Below are 24,026 nucleotides of genomic sequence, written 5' to 3'. Positions count from 1 at the left end.
TAACATTAACAAATGCACTCTTAAAATAATTATGAGGTACTATTTTTCTTCAGATGTAGCAAATCAAACGGCACAAGTCACATTTCTTGATGCCCAAGCAAGGAGAGGAGATGTCTAATAACTGTGACTTTCATTGGCCAGCAATGTTTCTGCATCAAAAACCCCTGCAGTCCCTAAAATGGCAAGTAGGAGCTGGGAGTCTCTGCAGATTACATTAATTTGTCAGGCTTTAGCACAGATATGTGCCAGAGAATCAGGCTCTAGGTGCTACAGCCAATTCACCACTTTGTCTCATTAACATAATGGATGTTACAGTTACATTTGATTTAGATCAAGGCATCTTAACTTGATGAAAATCTTTAAAATGTTTATAACTGAGCAGGACAGAAGCTCAGAAGTCAAAGTTCAAAAGAGGTGAAAGACTAGTAAACTCAAAAGGTAAAAACTAACTTAGTAAGTAAGAGACTTTATTCTGTCACATACAAATGCAAAACTGAACAAGTTTTCAATCTGATTGGCTTCTATTTTATGTGCAAAAATGTCTTTCCTAAATAGTTTGGTTAAAATTGTCTCACATTTTAAAAAACAATATTTTCATATTTCTGGTGCTATCTATAGGTGGTCTAAACAGAGACCTCCCCAACATACAGGATTATCTGAATCTCTACTGAAAACAATCCTCATGCATCATGGAGAATGGAGTCAAAATAAACATATTTTTTTCTGGATAAAGGGAGGCTGCATCAAAGTTGAGCTTTGCTATTCTCTAACATGTCTGTTTAGGGGTTTTAATTCATTATCGACACATGGACAACCTTTAAGTAAAGCTGGAGTTTTCCTCTTAGTTTTGACAAATACAAAGTTTTGGTATGCATCAGCAAATTCTTCTAGAAAGCAGACTGAACAAATGCCAATATGTTTTAAATTTTAACTACTGAGGGATTTTAAAATGACAGAACATCAACTAATGCTAAGTAAGGTTCTCATTTGTTCAAAATGATGTTACTGTTGCAGATTAAGGGAAGGCTTTTGTGTGTGATCCCAAAAGGAGAATCCCCATGAGACTACACAGACTCATGCATAAGTCTGTTGTGTTTTGTCATCTCAGCTTTACCTTAGAGCACATGCGTCTGTTCCTCCTGGTCCACACCACTCTCAGCTTGTCTGGTTGCCTTTAGAAACACACAAACACACCAAAACAGAAATAAGACCTTGCCTAATGTTGTAACTCAATAATTACACCTAGTACACACTCTGCTTGAAAGATCGAGTGAACAAGACAAGAAAAAGGGATGTGGAAAAGGTTTTCACATGGAACTTGGAAAGTTTTTAAATTAGATCTCAGACCATCTGAACAAAGTGGACTTTATGCCTAAATGCGATGCCACGGGGTTCAACACAAAGTCTTATGACTGTCACTGCTGAATAATACTGCCACTGCGTCCAAGAAAAGCCAGTGCTAGTTGTATGAGAGTGTGCTTTTGCAGGAGTACATGGTGACATGTCCAATTTGTCTATCAGTATTTATAACCCAAGCAGCTGCTCATCTGTTATTAGACTGAACAGGGTGTGCATTCTTCTATGTGTGTGTGTTGGTAGCATCACTTCATGTGCTCTCCTTAGTACAGGAAGTGAAAACGGAAATGGCAGAGTCATGTGACCAGACTGAGAAGTATGTCTTCTTACAGGAAGAAGGAACCCCCTATAGTCTTCATGCAGATATCTAATCGTATAATATACAAATAATTTTCCATAAAACTCTTTAAAACTCAGTGGAAACACAGTCAAATGATGAAACCCGTATGTTTCCATCCATGGCTCTGTGACTCTCTCTGCTGCCTTGTATGTGAGAGTTTAAGCTAAGCCAACAGTGCTTTGCGTGCACATGTGTTTATGTGTGTTAGTGGGTCGGTGTAGGCTTCAGAAATAGCCTGGGGGGCACGCAGCGGGGATGATGGCTGGAAGAGATGAGACAGATTTGGAGGAAATAATGAGGACTGTCATAACTTCTGCCAGACACAGAAGTAATGACATGAAAATGAAAGATGCAAAATCATTAAGTAAGTGCAGAGCTTGTGGGTAATGATAGATAGCTTAGGCTGAGATTTTACAGACAATAGAGGTGGAATTAAAGTTAGTAACATGTTATTATTACAAGGCTGTTCAAAACAACAGCGTTGGTGTCTTTATTGTGTTTCTCAAAAACTTTGCTGGTTGTTTCCCTATCTCTAGTAAATCTTAAACCTACAGGGAATGATTAGACAGATTTCTTTGGAGGAAGTAAAAAAAAAAGCCCTGCTTTTAATCATTTTATTCTTGTGACTTTCTAGGGAGTAAGGTGCTTATTTGTACATTCACCGCATACAGACCAATACTGCAATCAGTTATGATTTGTTTTCTCATTGTCTCCTCTTTCTGTTTTTGACCTCCAAAAACTCTTTACAAAGACATGAGATAGTGGAGTATTGGCTGTAAATCATCTGAACTGAAAAATAAATAGCATTGTGTGGCTTTCAGAGCAAAGTAACATTCAAAGAGTAGGTGCATGCCTTCATATTACTGCATATAACAAGGAATATCTATTCCTCCACGTGGACCATGATATCACTTCCTGCAGCTGATAAATCATGTGATGTCTGAGGTGTTCAAAACCTTTGTACGGTTTAAAGTACCAATCACACAATGTTTTGGATAAGCTGCAGGATTTTTCTTTATCTTTTCTCTTTCTTACTTGGAATTTCTCCCTTATTGCTTTAATATAAAATTAATAAAATTTATATGATTGAGTATTTTATTGATGTTCAATAATTGGTACTTCCCCAAAAAGTGTGGGAACCTTTTACATGAAACTAGGGGTGGGCATTTATCGTATTGTTTATCATTTATATCGATAACTTTCTTACCATGATAAGAATTTTGATTTATTATTGTTACAATAAATTCCAATTAACAATGTTTAAAAAACTCCAAAACTGTCCATATTGTTAGGATGGTTATTTTTTATTGTCGATACTCACTGAGAGTATCAATAAATATCAGTAGATTAAGAAATATGATTAAATGCAATCACCGTATGCAGTTCAGTGATACAAATCACAATTTTTTTTTATATGTAACTTGTGTCCTAAAGAAGCCTATTACTAATAGATTTGTTTTTTAATAGCAGTATTTGTGTTTGTGTGGCTATGATTGCTGTGCCATGCAGTGACAGTCATAATGTTACCTACAAAAAGAGTAATACACAGTTCTTATTGTCACTTTTATCTTCATCACAGTAATACCACTAAATATTGTGATAAAACTTTAATCCCATACCGTCCACCCCTACATGAAAGCCTAAAAGCTTGTTGTTGTAACCTCACAAAATATGATAAGAGTAAGAAGTGTCAATACTTTTGCAAGCTACTGTACCAATAATAACAAAAACTTCCCAATTTATTTATGTGCTATTGTCTCTTAATAATCCCTCACTTCCCTTTTTTCTCACTTCTTTGTCAAATCTTCAGGGATTGCGATAAACATCCTAAGTTTCATATCAGAGAGCTGTCATGCCGCTTATATAATAATTATAATAATTATCCAGTTCCATGTAATACGAAAAGATAAGTTTTTAAAACAGGAGGACATGTGGACAAAGGGTAAAAATTCTTAACCCAACACTTTACACAATAAGTTTTAAACTTACTGCTGTGATTAATTCAATTGGCTGTTTATGTTAGAGTCAATTAGTTCTTTGTGACTCAGCAGCCTTTGTATAGCAGGAAATTTCCCCAGTGGGGAGATACAAAGAGCTTTGAGCAAAATAAAATATATAAAATAAATGATATCCCAGATAATTTAGACTGGAAATCCTATCCAGATTAATACGATGCAGGTTTAGCCTACAGGCTAAAAACTGCTAGGTTATTTCTTACACCCAAATGTTGGGTTTAAGTTGTTGAAATAGAAGTATTTATAACCAAAATCTACATAAAAATACAGCTGAGACTGTTGCATTAAGAGAAAAGACTAGAATGGGCCTTCTTCCTCAGGCCCATCATTTTCAACTAGATAACTTGATCTTCGCTGACTAAACTTCAAAGAAAGAATAACAAAACTTCCATGTGTGGGTCATAAAACTTTCTGGAAATTATGCCTGTTAGATAAATTGGACACTTTGGGGCAGTTGTGATTCTGATGGTCATAAGTCAGCTCCACATTTGCTTTGAGGACTGCCTTAATAATTCATAGCATTGATTCAACAAGGTGTGGGAAACATTCACCAGTGTGGATCTGTAGCAGATCAGTTAACTGCATATCCATGAAGATTTGCATCATCCTGATCAACTCTTTGAACTCCAGCATGTCATCTTCACCACGCTGCATGCTTGGATGTATCAAGTTGATAAAATGTGATTGGTTTATTTGGTAGTTGTGTTAACCAGTTAGGCTGGTCTACATAGAGCAGGTGATACTGTAATACTGTACAGTCAGAGCATTTAACATTTAAAGTCCCATTAGGTGTAAGTGGCTATTAATCATTTTATCTATATTTTGGATTAAAAACCTAGCCCAGTAATCTGGGTCAAAAAAGCCCAACTTTATTGGACTAAATAAATCAAGTTCTTGTAGGTTTCTGTTTAACCCACAATCAGGTCTTCAAAATTATAAGAAGTCCACACAAGAACAGTCATGCTCAAAGGGAAAACCCCCACATCCATGATTGCGCTATTTCTTTATCGAAAGAAAATACAAACTTAAATATAAGCTATACATTGAGCAAATTAAATTAAAGGATCTTGAATAATTCAACCTGGCTTTGAGAAGGTCTTAAAAAGGCTTAAATTTAGTTCGCTGAAATGTGCAGAAACGCTGTTTTTGCCCATCAGTTTGCTTGTGTGTTTATATTTCTAACTAGACACCAACAAACGAAATTAAAGTGTTTCCTAACCGCATTCCTGAGATCAATAACACATGTTGGTGCGCCGGACTTTTGCCTTTAAAGATAAAGAAACTTAATGACTTTCTGTTCAGTGTCACAGATATCTGTGAAAGGTGGGGATCGAACCGACGACCACTAGCTTCAGCCTGCGGGCGGGGCGCCCTCAGCTGTCTCAGTTTAGCGGAAAGACCAACAACATGAGGCTGATCATGGCCATAACGGAGCCTTATTATAGCTAATAACACACAAACAGCTCTGGTGAAGAATGTTTTTAAGTCAAACAGTAAAAAAAGACGTTGACATATCGCAGACAAACCGACGTTACTCACCATTTCTTCGTGCACTCCAGGACAAGTTCCTGATAAGAAGCGATAAACTGGAACTTTGAAGCCTTTTTACCGACTCGCTGGAGTCGTTTCCAGACCGAAGTCATCGCCGCTGTTGGTAAGGTTAAAGTTTACACCCAGGGAGAGTTGAATAATCCAACTTTCATCGGCTGGTTCTGTTCCTTAGAAGAGGGTTTGCCTCCTCTTCATCCGCCGCTGATGAAACTCGCACAAGCTGCGACTTGCGCTCATTTGCAACACCTCGAACTGCACGCGCACTACACAAGATATAACCTGATGTAAACCAAGGCGAGGAAAACAACGACAACAGGCAGCAGCAGCAAAAGAGAAACTGACTTCCCTCTGAGGCTTTAAAAAGTCCCAACTAAACAACTGCAGGCGTTAACATTGACAGCTTGTCTTCCCCTGTTTGGCTATAATCCACATGGAGGCAGCACAGCTTACTCAACTCTGGGTTGTTGTAACACAGATCTGCTTCCTCTTGACTCAGCCAACCCTCCCTTTTTCTGTCTATGTCAGAGAACGAGAGAGAGAGGATATGCAAAATGAGTTTATATTGATGCAGCAGCAGGCTATGCAAAGTCCCTGTAATACTTGGAGACTTTGACCCTGACTTTCTGTATCACTGGAGCAACCTTATCTAGCTTTATTCCACATAATCAACTCTGCATAGTCTAATTTCTTTGCTGGGTGCAAGGGTGAAAATCCTGTATTGGTCAATTCTGTCCCTGGTTTGTATCAGAAGTCACAGCTGTGACTAAGTCACTTCCTGAGCAACATCACTCCCAATGTTTCAGGGAAAACTGTGCTTCTTTCTGTGAACTACAGAAGCATAGTCTCCACACCAGAGAAACGGACCAGGTTCACTTTGTAAGTATATGTCTGTGTGCCTTTTCAGGTTAGGTCAAAGCACAGGGATTTTCCTCAGTGAGAGCAGCAGAGTATTTTTAGGCAGGGATCATTTATGGACAGAGGCAGCTGGATGGAGAAGTGTGGGGAAGCAGCAACAGCGGGACGGGTGGTGTGTGTGTGTGTGTGTGTGGTGGGGTGGGGGGGGCAAATCTCTCATGACTCAGAGTTACTCTAATTTTACACTGTGAGTTCGTCTTCAGTGCCGTCCACTTCTTGACCAAACATGTAAACCGACCTGTCAGTGTGATGCTCTGATGTCTTCATGTATTGTAGTTCAGAACATGAACAGAAACTTATTAACCTCTTTACTACTGTGCTGTATTGGGGTAATTGTAAAACAACAACAACAAAAAAACATATTTACTAATGAAAAACCTGAATATTCAGACCAATTTACTCTTTTGCTGAAAGTCATGTTGGGGACGTGGCAAATGTTTCGAAGAAGGTCAAATGAGACCAAAATGAAACAACGAAAGAAGAATGTTGGTAGAAACATATATGTAATTTTTACCTTCATATTAGATGCATGTTAAATGTCAGGAGTCTGGCTCTTTCACTTTTATTGCACAATTTCTTTTAATATTTTGATTTAAAGACAGAAATGACAAATGTTTTACCTTTTGTACACAACATAATCTGGTTCTCCATTTTTCTCCTTGCTGGTATGAATACCAGCATGGAACTCCATTAACTTCCAGTTAACCATATCATGACTTTACAGTAAAATAGTGTCTTTGTCTACATCCATGTGGGCAGAACCTGTATAAAAGAAATGCGACTGCCAGTTATAGGTCCATATTTGAATACATCTGATTGAAATCCACAAATGAGAATAGTTTTGGATGACATGAGCAGAATTTGGGTACATTCAAATCTTTAGCTCAGTAACTGGCAGACAGATGGGGACGTTTTCTACCATTTCTGATATCTCTGTCGCTTGTGCACCTTTTAAATAGAGTGGAACATAAAACCATCCTTTGAAAACTCCCCACACCAAATGTTTTTCTCCATGCTGCTGCATTTGGATGACTTGGGGGCATGGTGGAGAGAAGGAGCCCCTTCGTGAATAGGCACAGTGTGTCTCCTGCACAATACAATTGTCTTATCTTCAGACGCATTAATACACTGCAGAGTTTAATTTTTCAGCATCACAGAAAGTCCAAGCATATATCCAAATCTACAAAAGAAATTAAAGCTCTGGAAGAAAAAAAACTGTGGGGTCTCCTGCAGAAGCTTGTTTTCTGTCCTCACAATCTGATAGATTTGGACATTTCTGTTCGGTGAAGAGGGTAAATATAAATTAATATGTTGGATCCTGACAGACTAAAGAAAACTGAATACTGGAACTGAATCGAAATGTGTTGTGAAAACAGCAAGTACTTCAACAATGTTGTCCCTTAAACAACCAGGTTGCTGCATCTTGTTTTGATTTTTATCTCTTTAGTCAGTTTAATGTTTGTTGTTTATTTGAATTGTAAAATTCACATCAGACGTGAAAAAAGGATCATTGCTTTACGTCACCAAAACCTGACATTTTACTTGAAGTTTTCAAACTATGTGTGGGAGTTAAATAAATAAAACAAGAAACTTGGAAAGTTTATTTTGGCATTCAGAGCTATTGAAGGCATGTTTGCACTAAATAAAAGTTGTTTCTAGGATTTGGTAAAATCTCATAATATCTGTGAAAAGTTTCCAGATCATAACATAAATAAAGAAGATGTCAGAAAGGAATCTTTGGGCTTTAAATGTTTACTCCTTAGAAATAAACTCCCACAATTTGCAACTCATCCAGTTTTGTAAGGTCAGGAAAAGGCTAATTTTTAAGATACTGAAGTTTAATATCACAAAAAATATGTTCTGTCTGACCTTTTAGAAATGTATTTAAATCAGAGCATTCCTATGAACTTCAACTGTTCTTTACTTTTAACTCTTTCACTACTTAGGTGTAATTTACAGCTTCATAAAAGGATCACATGAGCCAAATCCAAATTATTCTGCATTTACACAGTGTTAGTGGTGTTCATGTTGATTACCATGCAAATGGTGAAAACGCGTTTTTGTGTGAATCTTTTTTCCTACATGTACTTTGGATTTCACTCTCAAAGAATTAATTATTTGTATGCAATCAAAACTTCCCCACTGTCTGTTAAATGCACAGCACAAATATAAAATAATCTTAATTGGCACTGTTCAAAATAACACTGTTGACCTGCTGGTTTCTTTTCTGTGTTTTATGTTTCATTTTTCTTTTTAAAAAAGACCCTTAGTTGTGAAGAAGAAACCTCTCTTTACTGTTACCCCAACAATCCTAATTGGGCTTTATCTAAAATGCTCATACCTTTCTAGACACAAACTATATGCAAATGATTAAAAAGTAATAATTTATTAAATTGGGCATAAAAGTTAATAAATGTGTACCGTACTTAAATTCTTTCTCAAGCCCATCAGGTTATAAGTAGGATATGAATGATGTGGTGTGATGGGCAAACAAAACTAACCTTTAAGAAAAAATAAAAGCCACATTGATGTGCTTAAAGTTAACATGAACATAACAGTGATCTCATATAAAACATTGTTTAGTTAACTGCTTTTCTACAAAACAAGCATCGTATGCTTCGTTACTGAGCAAAATGTGCCTGATAAACAGGCATGTGATAAATTAAAACGTCAATAAAAAAGGGTCTCAAAGAGCCAAACGGTCTCTTTTCACCGTTGGTCCATGTGTTTATATTTACTAGTGAAAATGAAAGGAGTTTCTGGGAGAATGCTGAGAAGGATTTTGTGCTTTATCCTCATTCTTCTCCTCTAGTTCATCCTCATCCTCCTCCTCTTCATCCTCAGAGTATCCGTTATCAGCGGTGATGGAGGCTTCGCCCTTACATTCCTGGATGGCCTCCTGGAGAGACCACAGCTGGCAGAGCAGAGACATGTCGAGCTGACGTAGACCCACCTGAAATACAGAAGCAGAAAATGAACCAAAAAGTCCAGATTGTTAAAGCTCCCATACAGACCCTTGTGTTTTAGCTCATTAAGATCACAAAGGTTAATACCGTTACCTTTTAAAGGCAAAGGTATTAAGACATTGTGTAAAAACTGTGTTATTAAAGGAAAAAATAAATAATTAAAATTCCTTTTTAAAACCACAACAGAAAAATGGTGACTCGTTTTTTCAAGAAGTTTAAGCCATTAAAGGTTCCACAAGGGAAAATGACAGAGTAATAGAACATTCATTCTGCTCTGGAAAAGGCACAAAGAGAAGGCAAATAGTAAAAATACTGTTTTAATTCCCTAATTTGGTCAAGTAAACACTTCATGGGAAGCTATCATTTTTTCTCATCCTTAAAGTCAAAGCTCATGCAAGTTTTATTAGACTTTAAGTTTCTAATACAGCCCAAATGTCCCACAGGAAGATTTACTGTCCCACCGTGGATGCTTTGCGGCAGATGAGTAAACAGCTTACCATCTCTTTGCGCAGCAGCGCCAGCGCAGCGTCCAGTCCACCAGGCTTGGCAGCAGCCGCCTCTCTGCAGCTGATCTCGGCTTGGATGCGGCTCCTCTTGCTGTGCATCGTCTGCATGTCCCTCCACGACCCGCCGCTGGAGTTCAGGATCCCGCTCAGGCTCTTTGGCAGCGGCGGCAGCCCCTCTGCGGCGGACACAGCGGCACCAACCCGATAGTCTGCTCTGCTTAAACTCCCGTCCATGACACTTTTTCCTCAGTAAAAGTGGATTTTACGTTTTCAAAACCTCTCAGAATTAGCTGCTCACACAAAGGCGCTGTTTACTCAAAGAAAATGAGATCATCTTCCTGGTTCAGACGGGAGAAAAGGGATTTTTGGCTGCAGACAGAATATGAAGCTTCCGGGCTTTGTTTTGCATCCTGCTCTTTGTGTAAAAGAAGGGGCGTTCACTGACAGCCCCCACCTTCCCACCCCTACACCCGGACAAAACAAAACCCCGCGTCGTTGTTTGCTACAAATGGAAAATGATTCTGCTTTAAACGACTTAAATAAATAGTTCTTTCATTTGATGTGGATGCAGTGATTTCTTCTGACGATGATGTTGAGAGCAACATGTTTTTTCCCCACACTTAAAGAAACCAGAAACAGCAATGGAAGGAAAATCTTGCAACTTGCCAATAAAAGTCCAGATATGTGAAGTGCATGACTACCAGTCAACACATTCCCCCACCTGAACATTGAATCTCTGCAGCTCTTCCAAAGTTACTATAAACCTTTTGACTGCTTCTTTGATTTATACCGTCTTTTGCACAACTGCTGATGTGCCATCACACTTGTGAACGATAGCTTGAACTATGATATCTGATGTTATTAATTTAGACCTCTGATTCCTCAACTTTTCCACCGACCTGTCTGCTGGGTTCCCTGCTCTTCATCAAGGTGTTTGCATCAAACACCAGAATCCTTTTGAGGGCAGCTGCATCTATGCTGAGCTTAAATTGCACACAGGTGTCCTTTACACGCGTTGGCCAACTGACCTTGTTGGTAATTGTTGTATTTGATTTTATCTAGATGAAAGAGAGTAAAAGTGGCTGGATAATGCACAGCTCAGCAAGCTTTCATATGAGAACCTTGGACAGCTGGTATCCTTTCACTTGACAATTAAGTTTCACTTTTTGTTGGTCAGTTAAAAATCCCAATATTATATGCAGAAGGTTGTGACATGAAAGAAATGTAAAAGTAGACCAAGGAAAATATATACTTTTGCAGGGCGCTGTATTACTTAAGAACTCAGGAAGTCTATGGTGATAATTTCAGTTTATATTTTTATTTCACCTATTTATTAAAAAAAAATTGATAATTTTTGTCTCCCTCTTGTGGAAAGAAACACACTGTGCAACTTTAGAACAGGATTTATTCTGGTCCAATATTAAAAAACTAGCTATCATTAAGGATGGGATCTTTAAAATGAAGTGCCGTCATATGATGTACAATTGCAAAGATTTATTTATTCTACTTGCTATAATAAACTGAAAATAAAACTCATACAAGCATCCATGCAAAACATCCACATGACTACCTGAAAGTTTTTCCTTTCTTCCAAAAGCCTCACAAACCATGTTTGCATCTCAAGGGGGTCAAAAAGAGAATCTTTAAGTCAAGCCAAACAACTTTTGAACTGCAACTGATCTCCTAAAGGTTAGATGTACACAACATCACATTCAGGCGTGTGAAGGCAGGAGAAATTTGTTAATTTAACAAATGTGATTTGCAGCACAGGAACATTTTGCAAATGGCTGTGGAGAAACAAGAGGGCACAAGATTTCATTTTCTATGTAGAATCTCCCTGGTTTAATAATCTCAATAGGATACATTTAAACTAATATGAACAAGTCAAAAAGTCTGAAACGCTAAATGTTGGTAATTTTAAGTTACAATTTGACTATTACATCAGTATGTCATTTTTCTGTTAGGTGCATGCCTGCATAATTTCAGGAGTAAGTCGTGCACTTTTAAACACCTGAATCCTAATTCAAGTGTGTTTAGGAACAACTTCAGATTCAGCTGTAAGCAAGTATTCAGATAGAGAGAGAGAAGCAAGGCAACAGTCAGTACTCCGAAGCAAAAGAACCAGCGCTCCTAACACTTTATGCTTTTCGTCTGTCCTGTGTGCTTACTGGCTGAGCTCCCTGAGGCTTCGCAGTGAGTTGGCACAGCTGCTGATTAGGCTGCACAGCTGGATGCTGGCCTCCAGTGAAGCCGAGCTCTGTAACTGGGTGGTGGCCCAGCGGAGTTTAGTCAGAACCGCTTCTTCTGCTTCTTCCAAAACAGGTTGCAGGGTGGTGTTCTGCGGGCAAACCGGGGGACGGATGGGAGCCAGCGTGGTGGTGGAGGCAGGAGGCGGAGGAGAAGCGACGGCGGGTGGAGGCAACAGGGCCCTTCCTCCAGCGGCGGCCCCCTCGCAGTGCTCTGGTCTAGGCTGAGGAACCAACACGCTTGCCAGACTGCTGGTTGGTCCTCCGTTGAGTTCAGGTGCAGCTGCCAGGACCTGGGCTGCCAGCTGTCGCTCTCTCACCTGGGACAAGGCAGCTTGTGGATTTAGAGCTATAAAAAAGGAGGAAAAAAAAGAGGATAAACTTAAACATCTCTAAAAGGAATAAAGGAAAATGAAAACTACAGAAAAAAAAACATGTAGGAGTTTACCAGGGTTGTCCTTATCAATATCAGAGTCCAGCTCCTGACATGAGACACAGTAGTTCTTCTGCTGTCTGTCCTGAAGAAGAACAGTCTGGAAACACAAACATGTGCCTTAGATAAGTGAATCTTTCTCCATTGTTTACACTCAAAGCCATGACAACAACCTCCACTCACCAATAGTCATTGCTCCCAGTAACACTGTCTTTTACACGTATTGTAAATGTCTGCAGTGCAATAATTTTTACTGACCTTTAGCATCTTCAAAATGCTAAAGGTCACAGGAAACGCACATGACAAAGACAGGAACACCGAAACAGGCGTATATCGCAATTGATATTGTCATATTTACCAATATTAACACACAATATCAATATTATAACTAATGAAAACTCAACATTCAGTTTCCCAGAACATTTGAATATTACATAAAAGCAATTAAAAAAGAGAGACATAATAGTACAAAAAGCCCTAAACAGTCATCGCTACAGAAGGAAACATGTTAATGGAAAGTTGAGAAGAAGGAAAAAGTAATAGGAAAAAGTGCAAAATAGCTTACTGCAGCCTCGCTCCAAGAGTTTGGGGATTAACAACAAACTCCTTGGACTGCAAAAATATTTAGTGATTATATAAGTACCGTACTTTTATTCATGATGCATGAAAGTAGTTTAGTGATGCTTGTGCCACAAGCATGATTAATAAGCATGGGGACTGAAGGCTGGCCCATGTTGTCCAACCTGACAGATGAGAGATAAACTGATATTGGCTGAGGAAGTTAATGCTGGAGAAATATCAGAAGACACACTCCAGATCCAATCTCCTCTCATTACACAGGACTTAAAAGCATCTGCCACTAAAATCTTAGTAATTCAACATATTTGGACTGCTGTGACAGTAAAATGAAACAGGACTATGCAGGCTGTAACAGTACTATTCCTGATCAGTGTGCTTGAGCTCATTCTCAATATGAATGTATATGAAGTGCTTCCGCTTTTATTCTGACTAGATTATTACAAGCAGACGTCCTGCTTACCCCGCACACCTCGCAGCAGTCCCCCAGCATCTTGTACCCTTTCAGGAGGTAATCTCCCATCAGCTTGCTGATCTTGTCCTGTCTCTCCCTGCGAGCCTGGATCACCTTCATCTCAGCTTCTGTTGGAGGCTCCCACTCAAAGTCTTCTTCATCTACAGGTCGGCAACAACGAGTGAAAATCAATATCCGAGCAAACACACTCTGATAATATCAGCTATGCTACATGCACACGCTTCCTTAATATCGTTACAAACATGCTAGCTGTATAATTGTTTATTACACATTGTAAAGCTTTCAGTTAATTTGTTTGAGTAAAGTTTTATTGATCTCTTATTTGCTTGCTACGATAGTTGTCAGAAAATAATAACAAGCTAGCAGTCAAAGCAACCGGGGTAACGTCAGGATAACAACACGTACACGAAGCAGCTCGGTCGATGTAAGCTAACAGAAATAAGTGCTAAATACTATTATAATAACCTTTACACGTTGTTGCTTAAAACTTCAAAATTAACAGACAGTTACGTTCACAAACCTCCATTCAAAGCCATGTTGCTTCACTGCTGCTACACGTTGTGAGTGATGTGTCTTCTTCGTGGCTAGTCAAAGTGGCAGGTGGCCTTTACCGCCCCCTGCCAGCTTTTACGAAACCTTCTTCTTCTTCTTCTTCTTCTTGTTGGTTTTTACTGGATGTTGGCAACAAATTTTTAGTAGCTTTACCGCCACTTACTGGTATGGAGTGTGGTTCGTAATGGTCTACATACTGTATATCTACAGTATATCTCTTTATATATTCTACCATTAAAGAAAATAATATATAAAATAGTATATATATATATATATATATATATATATATATATATATATATATATATATATATATATATATATATATATATATATATACATATATATATATATATATATATATATATATATATATATATATATATATATATATATATATATATATATATATATATATATATACAGTACAGACCAAAAGTTTGGACACACCTTTTAATTCAATGAGTTTCCTTTATTTTCATGACTATTGACATTGTAGATCAAAACTATAAATAACACCTGTGGAAATATGCACTAAACAAAAAAGTGTAAAACAACTGAAAATACCCCTTATATTCTAGTTTCTTCAAAGCAGCAACCTTTTGCTGTGATTACTGCTTTGCACACACTCTGCATTTTCTTGATGAGCTTCAAGAGGTCGTCACCTGAAATGGTTTTCACTTCATAGGTCAACCTGCCCTGTCAGGTTAATAAGTGGGAATTCTTGCCTTATAAATAGTCATGAAAATAAAGAAAACCCATTGAATTAATGGTGTCCAAACTTTTATTAGTGTCCAAACTTTTGGTCTGTACTGTTTAAATATATATATATATAGACACACCTATATCTATTTCATACACACATTCACAAACACACCTACTATAAGCAAATTCTAAGAAACAATTTAGTTTTCTTTAAAAATCTAATAACTATTTGTATATGTTTACTTCCCAAACTCTTCCTCAAAATATCTAATGAATGAACATTTTCCTTAATACTTTCAAACTCTCTCCTCTTAAATCTTTCTTTTTCTTATTTATGACATTCTAATATAACATGCTCTATTGTTTCATATTTTCTACAGTAATCACATTTGCCAGTATTATGCTTTTGAATTTTAAAAGGTGTATAATTAAGTCTTTTTCAAAACCTAAACGCAGACGGGATTTTTAAAGCGTTTTTCTTTGGCCCATTAAGACCCAGCTAAGTCATTAAGAATATCTAACAAAAATCTAAAGTTAAAGTTGCCCTGGAAAAAAGACACTCACTTATTGCAATTTTTGGAGGCTGTTCCAAGATCCAGACAAATCCAGGTGGCCTCTTGTTATATGGTCATCAGAGTTAGGAACTCATGCAAGAAAAACTTGTCATCAAAGGTTCAGATCCTGCATTCCTATTCAAGCCACTTGGAAACAGCATTTTCTCCTAATACACTTTAAATCCAAACCCACCAGAGCATCTTCTTCCCTTCATATTTGCTGTGTCCTTTTTATGACCTGCTGTAAACTGCACAACGCTGTTTACAGGGCTTGAAATCTGAAAAAGTTCAAGTGATATTCAAATATTTGCAAGATACTATCCATTTAATCCCATTAAACGATTCCAATATTATTAAGAAAACCAACAGTATTAAAACCAGGGCCATGTTAATAAGAATTAATGAAAGACAAAACTTTTGCTCTCAGAAATTTGCTTGACATTATTCAGAACTATGGATAGAAGCACCAAAAACATGGAGGCTTCAAAAGTGCAACGTCTTCCATCATTAAGCGGATACAAACAATATCAGCAAAGATTAAAGGAAAGAAACTTTTGATTTTAATATTTAAAATAAATAAGTAGACACATAATTATACTTTGAAATCACAACTACAGCACAAAAGCATTTCTTTCCAAGTCATTTATTTTTTCTTTATGGGTGAGTACAGTATATCACAGAGTTCAAAGCACAGTGGTTTTATGGGCTTCAAACTGACTTTTTATGGGAGAAAGAAAATTCCACTTATGTGAGGGTTTAAGTAAGGGTCTTGTGAATTACTTTTGTTTTAAACACCAACATTCTCTACAACTACATGACAATACTCTCTACACGAACAGAAACAACAAAAGATCTAACAGGGGATTGATTTTACATCTTATTTCTTTCTGCACTGCATTGAAATGTTTTTCTCTTCACTTCCTGACACGAGAATCTTCTTCTTCTTTGTAGCATGTTACTTGCTTTGGTTGTCTTGTTGTCTTTCTGTGGATGTCTTCTCAATCTGCAGAGTAACATCTTCTCTGTTTAGGATCAAGCACAAAATTTAGACTGTGAAAAATCTTTAATGAAGTATTAGCGATTGAGTCATCCAACACGGCCTTTTAGAAATGTTTATACAATCTTGAAATATTCATTTAGGGTTCATTTAAGGTTGATTAAAGTGGACAGAAATATGTATTTGTGTTCTGCCCCAAGAGGTAATAATTTGTAGAGGAAACTTTCAATTAAAGCTGCAGGTTTGTTCAATTGTATTTTTACAGTTTTGCACATCTGGAATTTTGTAAGACATTTTAAAACATCTCAGACTAGATGAAGTGTGTCTATGGACATCATTTTTTTTTAAAAGTTGCAACAGATTCTTAAACTCTTAACTTTGACTGGGCCATTCTAACACATGAGAATTGTTTAATTTTAACCACTCCATAGTATCATCGGCTGGAGTTTCAACAAGGTTAACCTCCACTGGGGTCTCAAGTCTATATTAACCTCTAACAGCTTTTTATCCAGGATTACACTGTTTTTTCAGTCTCCTTGAACTCAAGATTTGTTACATTATCAACTCTGGATCTCTGCAGCTCCTCCAGAGTTTCCATGGACTTCTTTGCTGTTCTGGTTAATGTTTTCTCTGTACGGCCTGCCAAGCTTTGGCCATGGCAATGGGGCCACACGTTGCTCTTTGACCCTCCAAAGTGGCTCTTAATAAGCTTGGCTAGCATTGATACAGAACTGATCAGTGTTTTGAAATTTGACAGAAGTAAAAACAGAAATGTTTGCATTTTTCTGTTAATTTACTGCAATAGAGGCATATTAATTCAACATCAAAATGAAAAAGAAAGATGTTTTTGTCATTTTTTGCCACTTTGTAACAAAACAATATGTTTTTTCCATGTATGGAATATTGCATGTAAGAAAATACTTGCTTTATTTGTAGAAGTTTTACATTTCTGTTTTAAAACTTGTACACATAAACACACATATTACTGTTTAACCATAAACCTTTTCTTGTTGTAAACTTTATGTGGATCACTTGTTCAATTTACAAGTCAGGCAAGTTCTAAATGGAATTTCTTACACTGGATTTTATTTTGGTTATCAGAGTAACAGGGGCAGAGTTCACATACGTACATCCAATGAGACACTACATTGTATTAGTAATAAAACAAATTGATGTTTCGCTTCCACAAAAATTTCGGAGCCTAAACTACATAATTTTTGACGGTGAAATCTAAAAGCAGCACTTACAGCGATGCGGATCCTTTACTCTGCCCAGGTTGGAGGAATTAAAAAATAAACAACAATTCATTAATATCAGCAAGACATCCTGAAATGTGTGTTAATAATGAAAAAATACCTTCAGGTTTGGGGTGCATGAGGTTCAGTGGCAGCTCCACTGTGACGTCGCTGTGCAAGAAAATAAACCAAACAATTAGCAAGAGCTGCTTGGTAATCAGCTGTGATATAACTGCTGTGATGGACGCTGCTTACCTGGCAGTAAGGCCACCCAGCAGGCTTAGGGGCAAGGACAATATTATAAGATTTTTTCCTCTTCATTTAATATTTAGGTTTCTTTGAGACAAAAAATGTGTGACACAGACTCACCCTCCTCCAGCCACCATGAGGTTAATTTTAATCTTGTAGGAAACCAGGATACCCAACACCTCTTTTTCCACACCCTGCCGCAGCCTGTGTGAAAGAGGGATTTACAAGGATTTCAGGGATTAACAGGTTTATTTTAGTTAAGAGTACTACCATACGACATCGTGGATTTCAAAAGAAGCAGCAGCAAAACTATAAAGTCTAAAAAGAGCTTACATCCAAAGGTGTAAACACAACTTAATCCTGTTTTTTTTTTCTTTTTTTAGCTTTGTCTGATGTGTTGTTTTTGCACTGACATAGTGGTGGAGGCCAGGTTTGTGTCCTCGTCCTTCAGCCGTCCATCCAACGCCAGACCTCTTTTCTCCTTGTTCTCAGCCAGAAGTGGTGTGATGCTCAGAGTTACATCCAAGGTGCTGTTGGCTTCCACCGTCTCTCTGAACAAACAAACAAAAACAAATGCCATTATAATATCAGAAAACTATATTAATTTATCTGTTTTATGTTGCCTTTCCTAACAGCTCAGGCAAACAATTTGGTGGATCTGGCTTGCCTTATATTTTTGGGGTACATTTGCTTATTTGCGCGAATGTTCCCCAATCTGTAAAGTTGACTTGCCATCAATCTGACTGAATTTTATTTTCTGATAGGCTCTAAGACGTACCCAAACTCTTGGCAAAGAACAGACTTGGTGTATTTGTCAGCTGAGTAGAGAACAATGTCGGTGGTTTGGTCCACTGTGAAAAGAGAGTGAAGTAGATACATTTTCAGGACGGGCCTAGATTTTAATTAAATGATCAATAAATCAATGACACAGGAACCCACCAGTGATTTTGAGTTTCTTCACTGTTTTGTTGCTCTCGTTGTTGATTTTGACTTTGATTGGAATAGGTTCTCCATGGAAGTAGAGCTGTAAAAACACAGAAATTAGTTGGAGGAGTTTGTTTGGTTTTCATCTCTCTGTTTTATAAATACAGTATGTCAGTGTTGTAAATGAAAGGTTAAATGTCAGATAAGTAAAATAAATTTGCCCCCCTACATCTTTCTCCATTGATGCTTCTAAGTGAACGGGTTTGTCAGACATCATGAAGCTCTTGCAGATTTCAGCCTTGGGGCCGGCTCCCACCTGAGACGGGGCGTACTGGATTTTACGGACGACAAGGCGAGCGGTGTCCCTGTTCGGAGAACACAGATATAAACACTAAAAACATGACTCAGACTGAAAACCGGAGCAGGACTGATAACAAAAGTGCACTCACTTCTTTTCAATCTTTTCATCTGGGTTGTTCTTCTCCATGGCGAGGTAGGTTTTCACCTCGAAGTCAACACCACAAGCCTGCAAAGAGACACAAGATGATGAAGGTCTTGCATATTTCATGATGTGTGGATTTGAAAAAGGGGCGCACCTTTCCCTTGTCATCAGGTCCGGGCTGCAGAGAGACTGAGCAGGGCAGGTTGTTGGGAATCTGGAAAAACAAAATGAAGCAGCTTCTAATCAAACAAGTCATTTTTCATTACATTGTTTACAAATATTTGTTTTCAAAATGTCTGAATAGGAATTATGCATCAGTATGGTTCCATGGCATATCCATGTTTTTCAAATCAATTAAATGCAATTTGGACAGATAGTGTAGGAAAGTAATAGTACTATTTTTCTTTCTATGAAATCCACTTGATTCTTTTTTAAAATTTGTTTTTTTTTCTACGTAACTTCACTAAGGTTAATTTCTTACATTTGTCCAAAAATTGTAGTAATGATTACATGGTAGCACAACTGTTAACACTCAGGCGGCAAACAAACTAATTAAATGAATAAGCATTGAGCCTTAACATTATGCCAAGTTTAATAAACATTTTTCACTTCTAGCCCCTCTTTTCTAACTTATTTTCTATTTGACATCAATGAAAATAGACTTTTCCCAACAGTTCCAGCAAAGTGGTTCAGCACCATGGACAGAGGCATAAAAAGCTGACCCAGCTGAGGTCTTAAAATCCTCCCATACCTCAAAGGAGAAGGGGTAGGCGTTGTCCCCCGCCTTCTTCAGCAGGGTCTCATGCATGGCGCTCAGTTGAGGTTTGGTGCACTCAGGGTAGATCTGCACCTGCTCGAACCAGATGTCCTTCCTGAAGCACAGGCCCATCACGTCCAAGTCTTCACTACCATATCGGAAGGCACAGGCTAGTTGCACGAAAGCTGCAAACATGACGACATTTGAACATTTATCGCTGAGTTACTTTTCTCTCCATGGAGATAAGTCCAGAAGGAATCTTTTTTACGTTACCTTTTCTGTCACCAAAATCTGCTGTGTCCACCTTGACAACACCATCTGGATTTGGGAAGAGTTCTGATTAAAATCTTGACAGTACAACCTCAGAAATATGGAGAAATAAAAATAAAACACACACCAATTCTGTCCACTGCAGTCACATGGTCCACATAGTCTCTCTTCCCCAAGTAGAGGGTAAGCTGTCAGGCAGAGGCAATTGGAGAAGTTAGAAAAGTCAGAACATCACAATCAAAATGTTGAAGCAAAAGAGGGACACTAACCCCTCCATTTCCACTGGTCTTCTTGAAAATCCTGAGAAGAAATGAGAAAAAAACAGAAATTTAGAAACCGTATCTCCTCAGTACTTATATTACCTGTTATTTATTTACAGTCTTGCAGGATTTACTAATTAAAGTCAGGATGAATGGTCGATGTAATTAAGATTCAGTGGATAGCACTTCTACATTTCCCTGGAATGTAGAAGTAAACCCAATAAGTCTTTATTCTGCTTTATCCAGATAATAGCTAAATGTGGAGCTGCTTTACCTCATCCTGCCCAGATTGAGAGGTTGGGTCAGGTGAGGGAGTCATAAAAGCTGCAACCAAAGTCTTCTCAAATAGCCGATAACCCCTGTGCTCCCGTCTGGAGCTTCTTACCAGTGTTAGTGTCTGAGAGTACATTTCAAACAACGCATCACCTCATGAGTCCTTACAAACCACAAGTAACACCTTAGGGCACTTCTAGAAATATTTTCTTGAGATTTTATGTGTTCTTTATTCAAAGGAGCTGCACACTGACGATTCTGATAAAGCATCATGTAAACGGATTATTAAAATGTCAAATAAAAACTTAATACATACATTTTAAATCAGTTGCTGCAGTGAAGTTTGTGACAAAAATTATTAGATCCAAAGTTTAATCTTAAACTTTGCATGAAAAACAGTTTCTAATGAAAGCACCCAATCACAATGCTATACAAAAGTATTTATGCACTTTTATCTTTATTCATGGTTCATCATGTCCCAACCAAATTTGATAGATTAACAGAATGTAGTGGTTTTCAACATTTTATCCAAATATACACTAGAAGGTGTGGCCCATACTTGTGAAAGAAAGAAAAAATAATAGAAGAAAAAGAATGAAAAAAGAACAAAAGAAAAAGTGAAATAAATAATACTTACTTTGCCATTTGTGGAAGATGTTTCAAAGTTTCCTGTGGAGGATAAGACAAAAAAGGTCAATTTAAGTTATGGAAAGGTCACTCTGTTGGCCATAAACTGCGTTTAAAATAATGATTGTGTGCCTTCTGTCAGGTTTTTGGCAGGTGTGGTGATATTTCTTTTCGAGAGGCCGTAGGAGGTTAATCTTTTGCGATAAGATTACGCCACTGGTGTTAAAGGCCAATGCCAAAGCTGTTATTCTTTCAGCCAGCTGGCCCTAACCTCGTAAACATACGCATCAGGAAAAAAACCCAATAAAAAGACAGTTTACATTCAGCACAGTCTGTTCTCTCACAGTTCAAGAGAACAGATTGTGGGTTGTACACAAGAATTGATTAAGTGATTAAACATCTAAATGTGCATCTTGAGTTGGTATTTTTGGACACATGAGCCCTAAAAGAAGAATTACAACTACTCACAACGGATTATGAGAGGACATGCTTCAAATTGTGTGGAGTTGTGTCTTTTAACAGGAGTTTCATCTTTATTTAATAAAAAAATGGCATGCACGAATATGTTGCATATAGTTTTCTGCACTTTTTATTAGATAAATACGTTTACAACGAGGGAAAGACCAAAAGAATATACTTTCAAGCCCTAAAATTTATAGAGGATTTACTTTATTTTTGATACATGTGTACAGGAGGAATAAATGCTCAAATTCTTGAAGAAGTTTGCAGTTAAGCCTTTTAATGAAAAGTATAACTTCTTTCAAATATCTTGCACTAATAATTTTGTTATTGATTATAGTGATGAGAGTGATAAATGTGAAGATTTCAGACTGAACCAAAGAGGTGCAGAACAGTAACACAAACACACACAAGCAAAAATGACCCTGTGGTTGACAGAAATAAAACTGAATCATTGATAGACTAAAGAAAAGTCTTTGCTCAAAGATTTTTCAGAAGTTAAAAATTTTACACTAATGTTTGGCTGTGCTACTTTTTGGATTTTGTAAGGAAAAACATGTTATTGTTATTTGGTTTGTCCATCTTTTGGCTGCTGAGAATGTTGAAGTCACAAAGATAAGCCATAACTTTACTCTGAAGAGAAGATTCTCACCACAGAAGAAGACTAAAATCTACTTTAATCTGAACACAAGTCCAGACTGACCTCGCATGGCCAGATTATCAGTCTGCTGTGACTAATACGCAATCACATATTTGACCTTAAGACAGTTTATTTCAACTAACACTTAGGACTTCATGATATCAGAAAATGAAAATAAGCCAGTAAAATTGCATATTGTAAATGTTAAGATGATTATATGATATGCAGTAAAAAACACAACCAAATGCTTAAATCTGTTGTTAAATTATTAATGTCAGCCTGCTTTGGATTTAATGCAGTAAAAGACTTAATTAAATATTACATTCACATATGTATGACATTTGTATAATGAAGATAATTTTTGTTGGTTTTCACATGCAATAACAATAGATTTGCATTTTTTTGATTAAATACAACACCACTTAGGTCATAACCAATTTACCAAACTTGCCAGGGTGATAACGTCTGTATTCCTAAAACTTGCAATTGTCTACAGCAGTGGTGCCCAAAGTCGGTCCTTGAGGACCGGCATCCTGCATGTTTTAGTTCTCTCCCTGGTTTAACGCACCTGAATCAAATGATGGCTCTTTAGAAGGCCTAAGAAGAACATTGACATGCTGAAAAGGTTGTTGGTACCACCAGTGAGAGAACTAAAACGTGCAGGATGCCGGCCCTCGAGGACCGACTTTGGGCAACATTGGTCTACAGTCATCTGTCTTTCAAGTATCCACATTTTTCAGTCCTAGCATCAACTAAAACACTCATAGATCTCTGCATATATGTAAATATAGCGTAAATCATGAATATTAACGCTACAAGAAGGTCTTACCTCAAGTTCCTAGTGTCAGTGTGTGTCAAGGTGAGTTGAGAGTGTGGCCAATGACATTTGGTGTCCCCTTATATACCATCTTGCTGTCTCGGTTTCAGAGTTAACAGCTACATTGCTGTCGTTGCCTCCTCCATAATCCAATTAAGGAATCAGCCCACAGCTTATTTTGGGTTACAAAGAGTTTAAAAATGTCACTCAGATAACCCAACAGCCACCACATAGCATGGTCATAGTAGGTTGCTAATCCAGCCTGCTATTCACTGCAGACGTAAGAAATCCAACTATAAAATACACATTTACTTAGATACTACAATAAATCCCTATCATTTTACTTTTAGTGTTTTAGCGTTGTACAGATTAAAACTTCTTTAAATAGTTTGCAGAAAAGTATGTCTACTTAGAGTTTAATAATAGCCTTTAAAGCTGTTATTTTTAGTCTGAACTGTGCTGGAAGTCATGTTGCATTAACCAAAAATAAGATAATAGGACTTCATGGAAATCATGTTTACAGAACTGGCAATAAAGACAGACTAAGGCTAGAAATGTAAAAGTCCAACAAGATCCCGTCGGTAAGTGGTGAAAAAATTAGTCACAGCTATCTCAAGTGGACCGAGCCTTTGGGTTTGGGATCAAAGTCTGAAGAAAGCAATTAAACAAAGTCAAACTAAAGGTTTAAGTGAGTCTGTAAATTTGGAGTCTTCTGTGGGGCAGTGTGGGGTTTCCCTGTAGTTAAGTCTATCTGACTGAGGCAGATTAGCAGCTCCCAGTCACGTTACAATACGGATGATGGAGCCTTGACAGAAACATCAGAGTAAGCTGACTTATTCAGCACTGTCTTAGTGAAGGGTCAAAGGTGAGATAGGATCAGTGGTGT

The 24,026-nt window shown here is 37.5% G+C and overlaps 4 protein-coding genes across 12 annotated transcripts in view; all 4 read right to left on the bottom strand.

Moving 5' to 3' along the window:
• The window catches only part of LOC102231861 (EH domain-binding protein 1-like protein 1), a 29,518-nt gene extending 23,791 nt beyond the window's left edge, over positions 1 to 5,727 (bottom strand). For 3 of the 9 annotated variants that reach the window (XM_023341812.1, XM_023341814.1, XM_023341813.1), the window contains exons 1-2: positions 5,251 to 5,726; positions 1,115 to 1,172 (exon numbers count right to left, since the gene is read on the bottom strand). In XM_023341812.1, coding sequence (XP_023197580.1) covers positions 1,115 to 1,172; positions 5,251 to 5,354 — 162 coding nt within the window. In that variant the 5' untranslated portion in view covers positions 5,355 to 5,726. Of the gene's footprint in view, positions 1 to 1,114; positions 1,173 to 5,250 lie in introns of all 9 variants that reach the window. The other 6 variants (XM_023341815.1, XM_023341816.1, XM_023341811.1 and 3 more) reach the window with 5 other exon arrangements.
• Positions 5,728 to 8,547: 2,820 nt separating this feature from the next.
• On the bottom strand, positions 8,548 to 10,085 carry LOC102232367 (protein FAM89A-like). Its single transcript, XM_005806003.2, has 2 exons — positions 9,641 to 10,085; positions 8,548 to 9,130 (listed from the first exon to the last, which is right to left on the bottom strand). Exons 1-2 carry the CDS (start codon positions 9,881 to 9,883, stop codon positions 8,915 to 8,917), a joined length of 459 nt encoding a protein of 152 aa, XP_005806060.1. The 5' UTR covers positions 9,884 to 10,085; the 3' UTR covers positions 8,548 to 8,914.
• Positions 10,086 to 11,036: 951 nt separating this feature from the next.
• On the bottom strand, positions 11,037 to 14,009 carry sssca1 (Sjogren syndrome/scleroderma autoantigen 1). The gene is made up of 4 exons (XM_005805979.3): positions 13,900 to 14,009; positions 13,368 to 13,519; positions 12,344 to 12,428; positions 11,037 to 12,244 (listed from the first exon to the last, which is right to left on the bottom strand). The coding sequence occupies exons 1-4, from the start codon at positions 13,913 to 13,915 to the stop codon at positions 11,814 to 11,816; spliced, it is 684 nt and encodes a 227-aa protein (XP_005806036.1). The 5' UTR covers positions 13,916 to 14,009; the 3' UTR covers positions 11,037 to 11,813.
• Positions 14,010 to 15,817: 1,808 nt separating this feature from the next.
• Positions 15,818 to 23,238, bottom strand: LOC102232630 (arrestin-C-like). Its single transcript, XM_023341878.1, has 17 exons — positions 23,153 to 23,238; positions 21,235 to 21,266; positions 20,334 to 20,364; positions 20,192 to 20,252; positions 20,068 to 20,112; positions 19,789 to 19,979; positions 19,192 to 19,251; positions 19,045 to 19,121; positions 18,825 to 18,960; positions 18,611 to 18,695; positions 18,450 to 18,522; positions 18,085 to 18,222; positions 17,792 to 17,875; positions 17,678 to 17,701; positions 17,544 to 17,593; positions 17,435 to 17,454; positions 15,818 to 16,212 (listed from the first exon to the last, which is right to left on the bottom strand). Exons 2-16 carry the CDS (start codon positions 21,240 to 21,242, stop codon positions 17,450 to 17,452), a joined length of 1,068 nt encoding a protein of 355 aa, XP_023197646.1. The 5' UTR covers positions 21,243 to 21,266; positions 23,153 to 23,238; the 3' UTR covers positions 15,818 to 16,212; positions 17,435 to 17,449.
• Positions 23,239 to 24,026: the final 788 nt, after the last annotated feature.

This window comes from Xiphophorus maculatus, chromosome 11, assembly GCF_002775205.1.
Source record: "Xiphophorus maculatus strain JP 163 A chromosome 11, X_maculatus-5.0-male, whole genome shotgun sequence".
Taxonomy (NCBI): Eukaryota; Metazoa; Chordata; class Actinopteri; order Cyprinodontiformes; family Poeciliidae; genus Xiphophorus; species Xiphophorus maculatus.
Note: the sequence above shows the minus strand (reverse complement) of the source record. Positions and strands in the feature narration are given on the sequence as shown.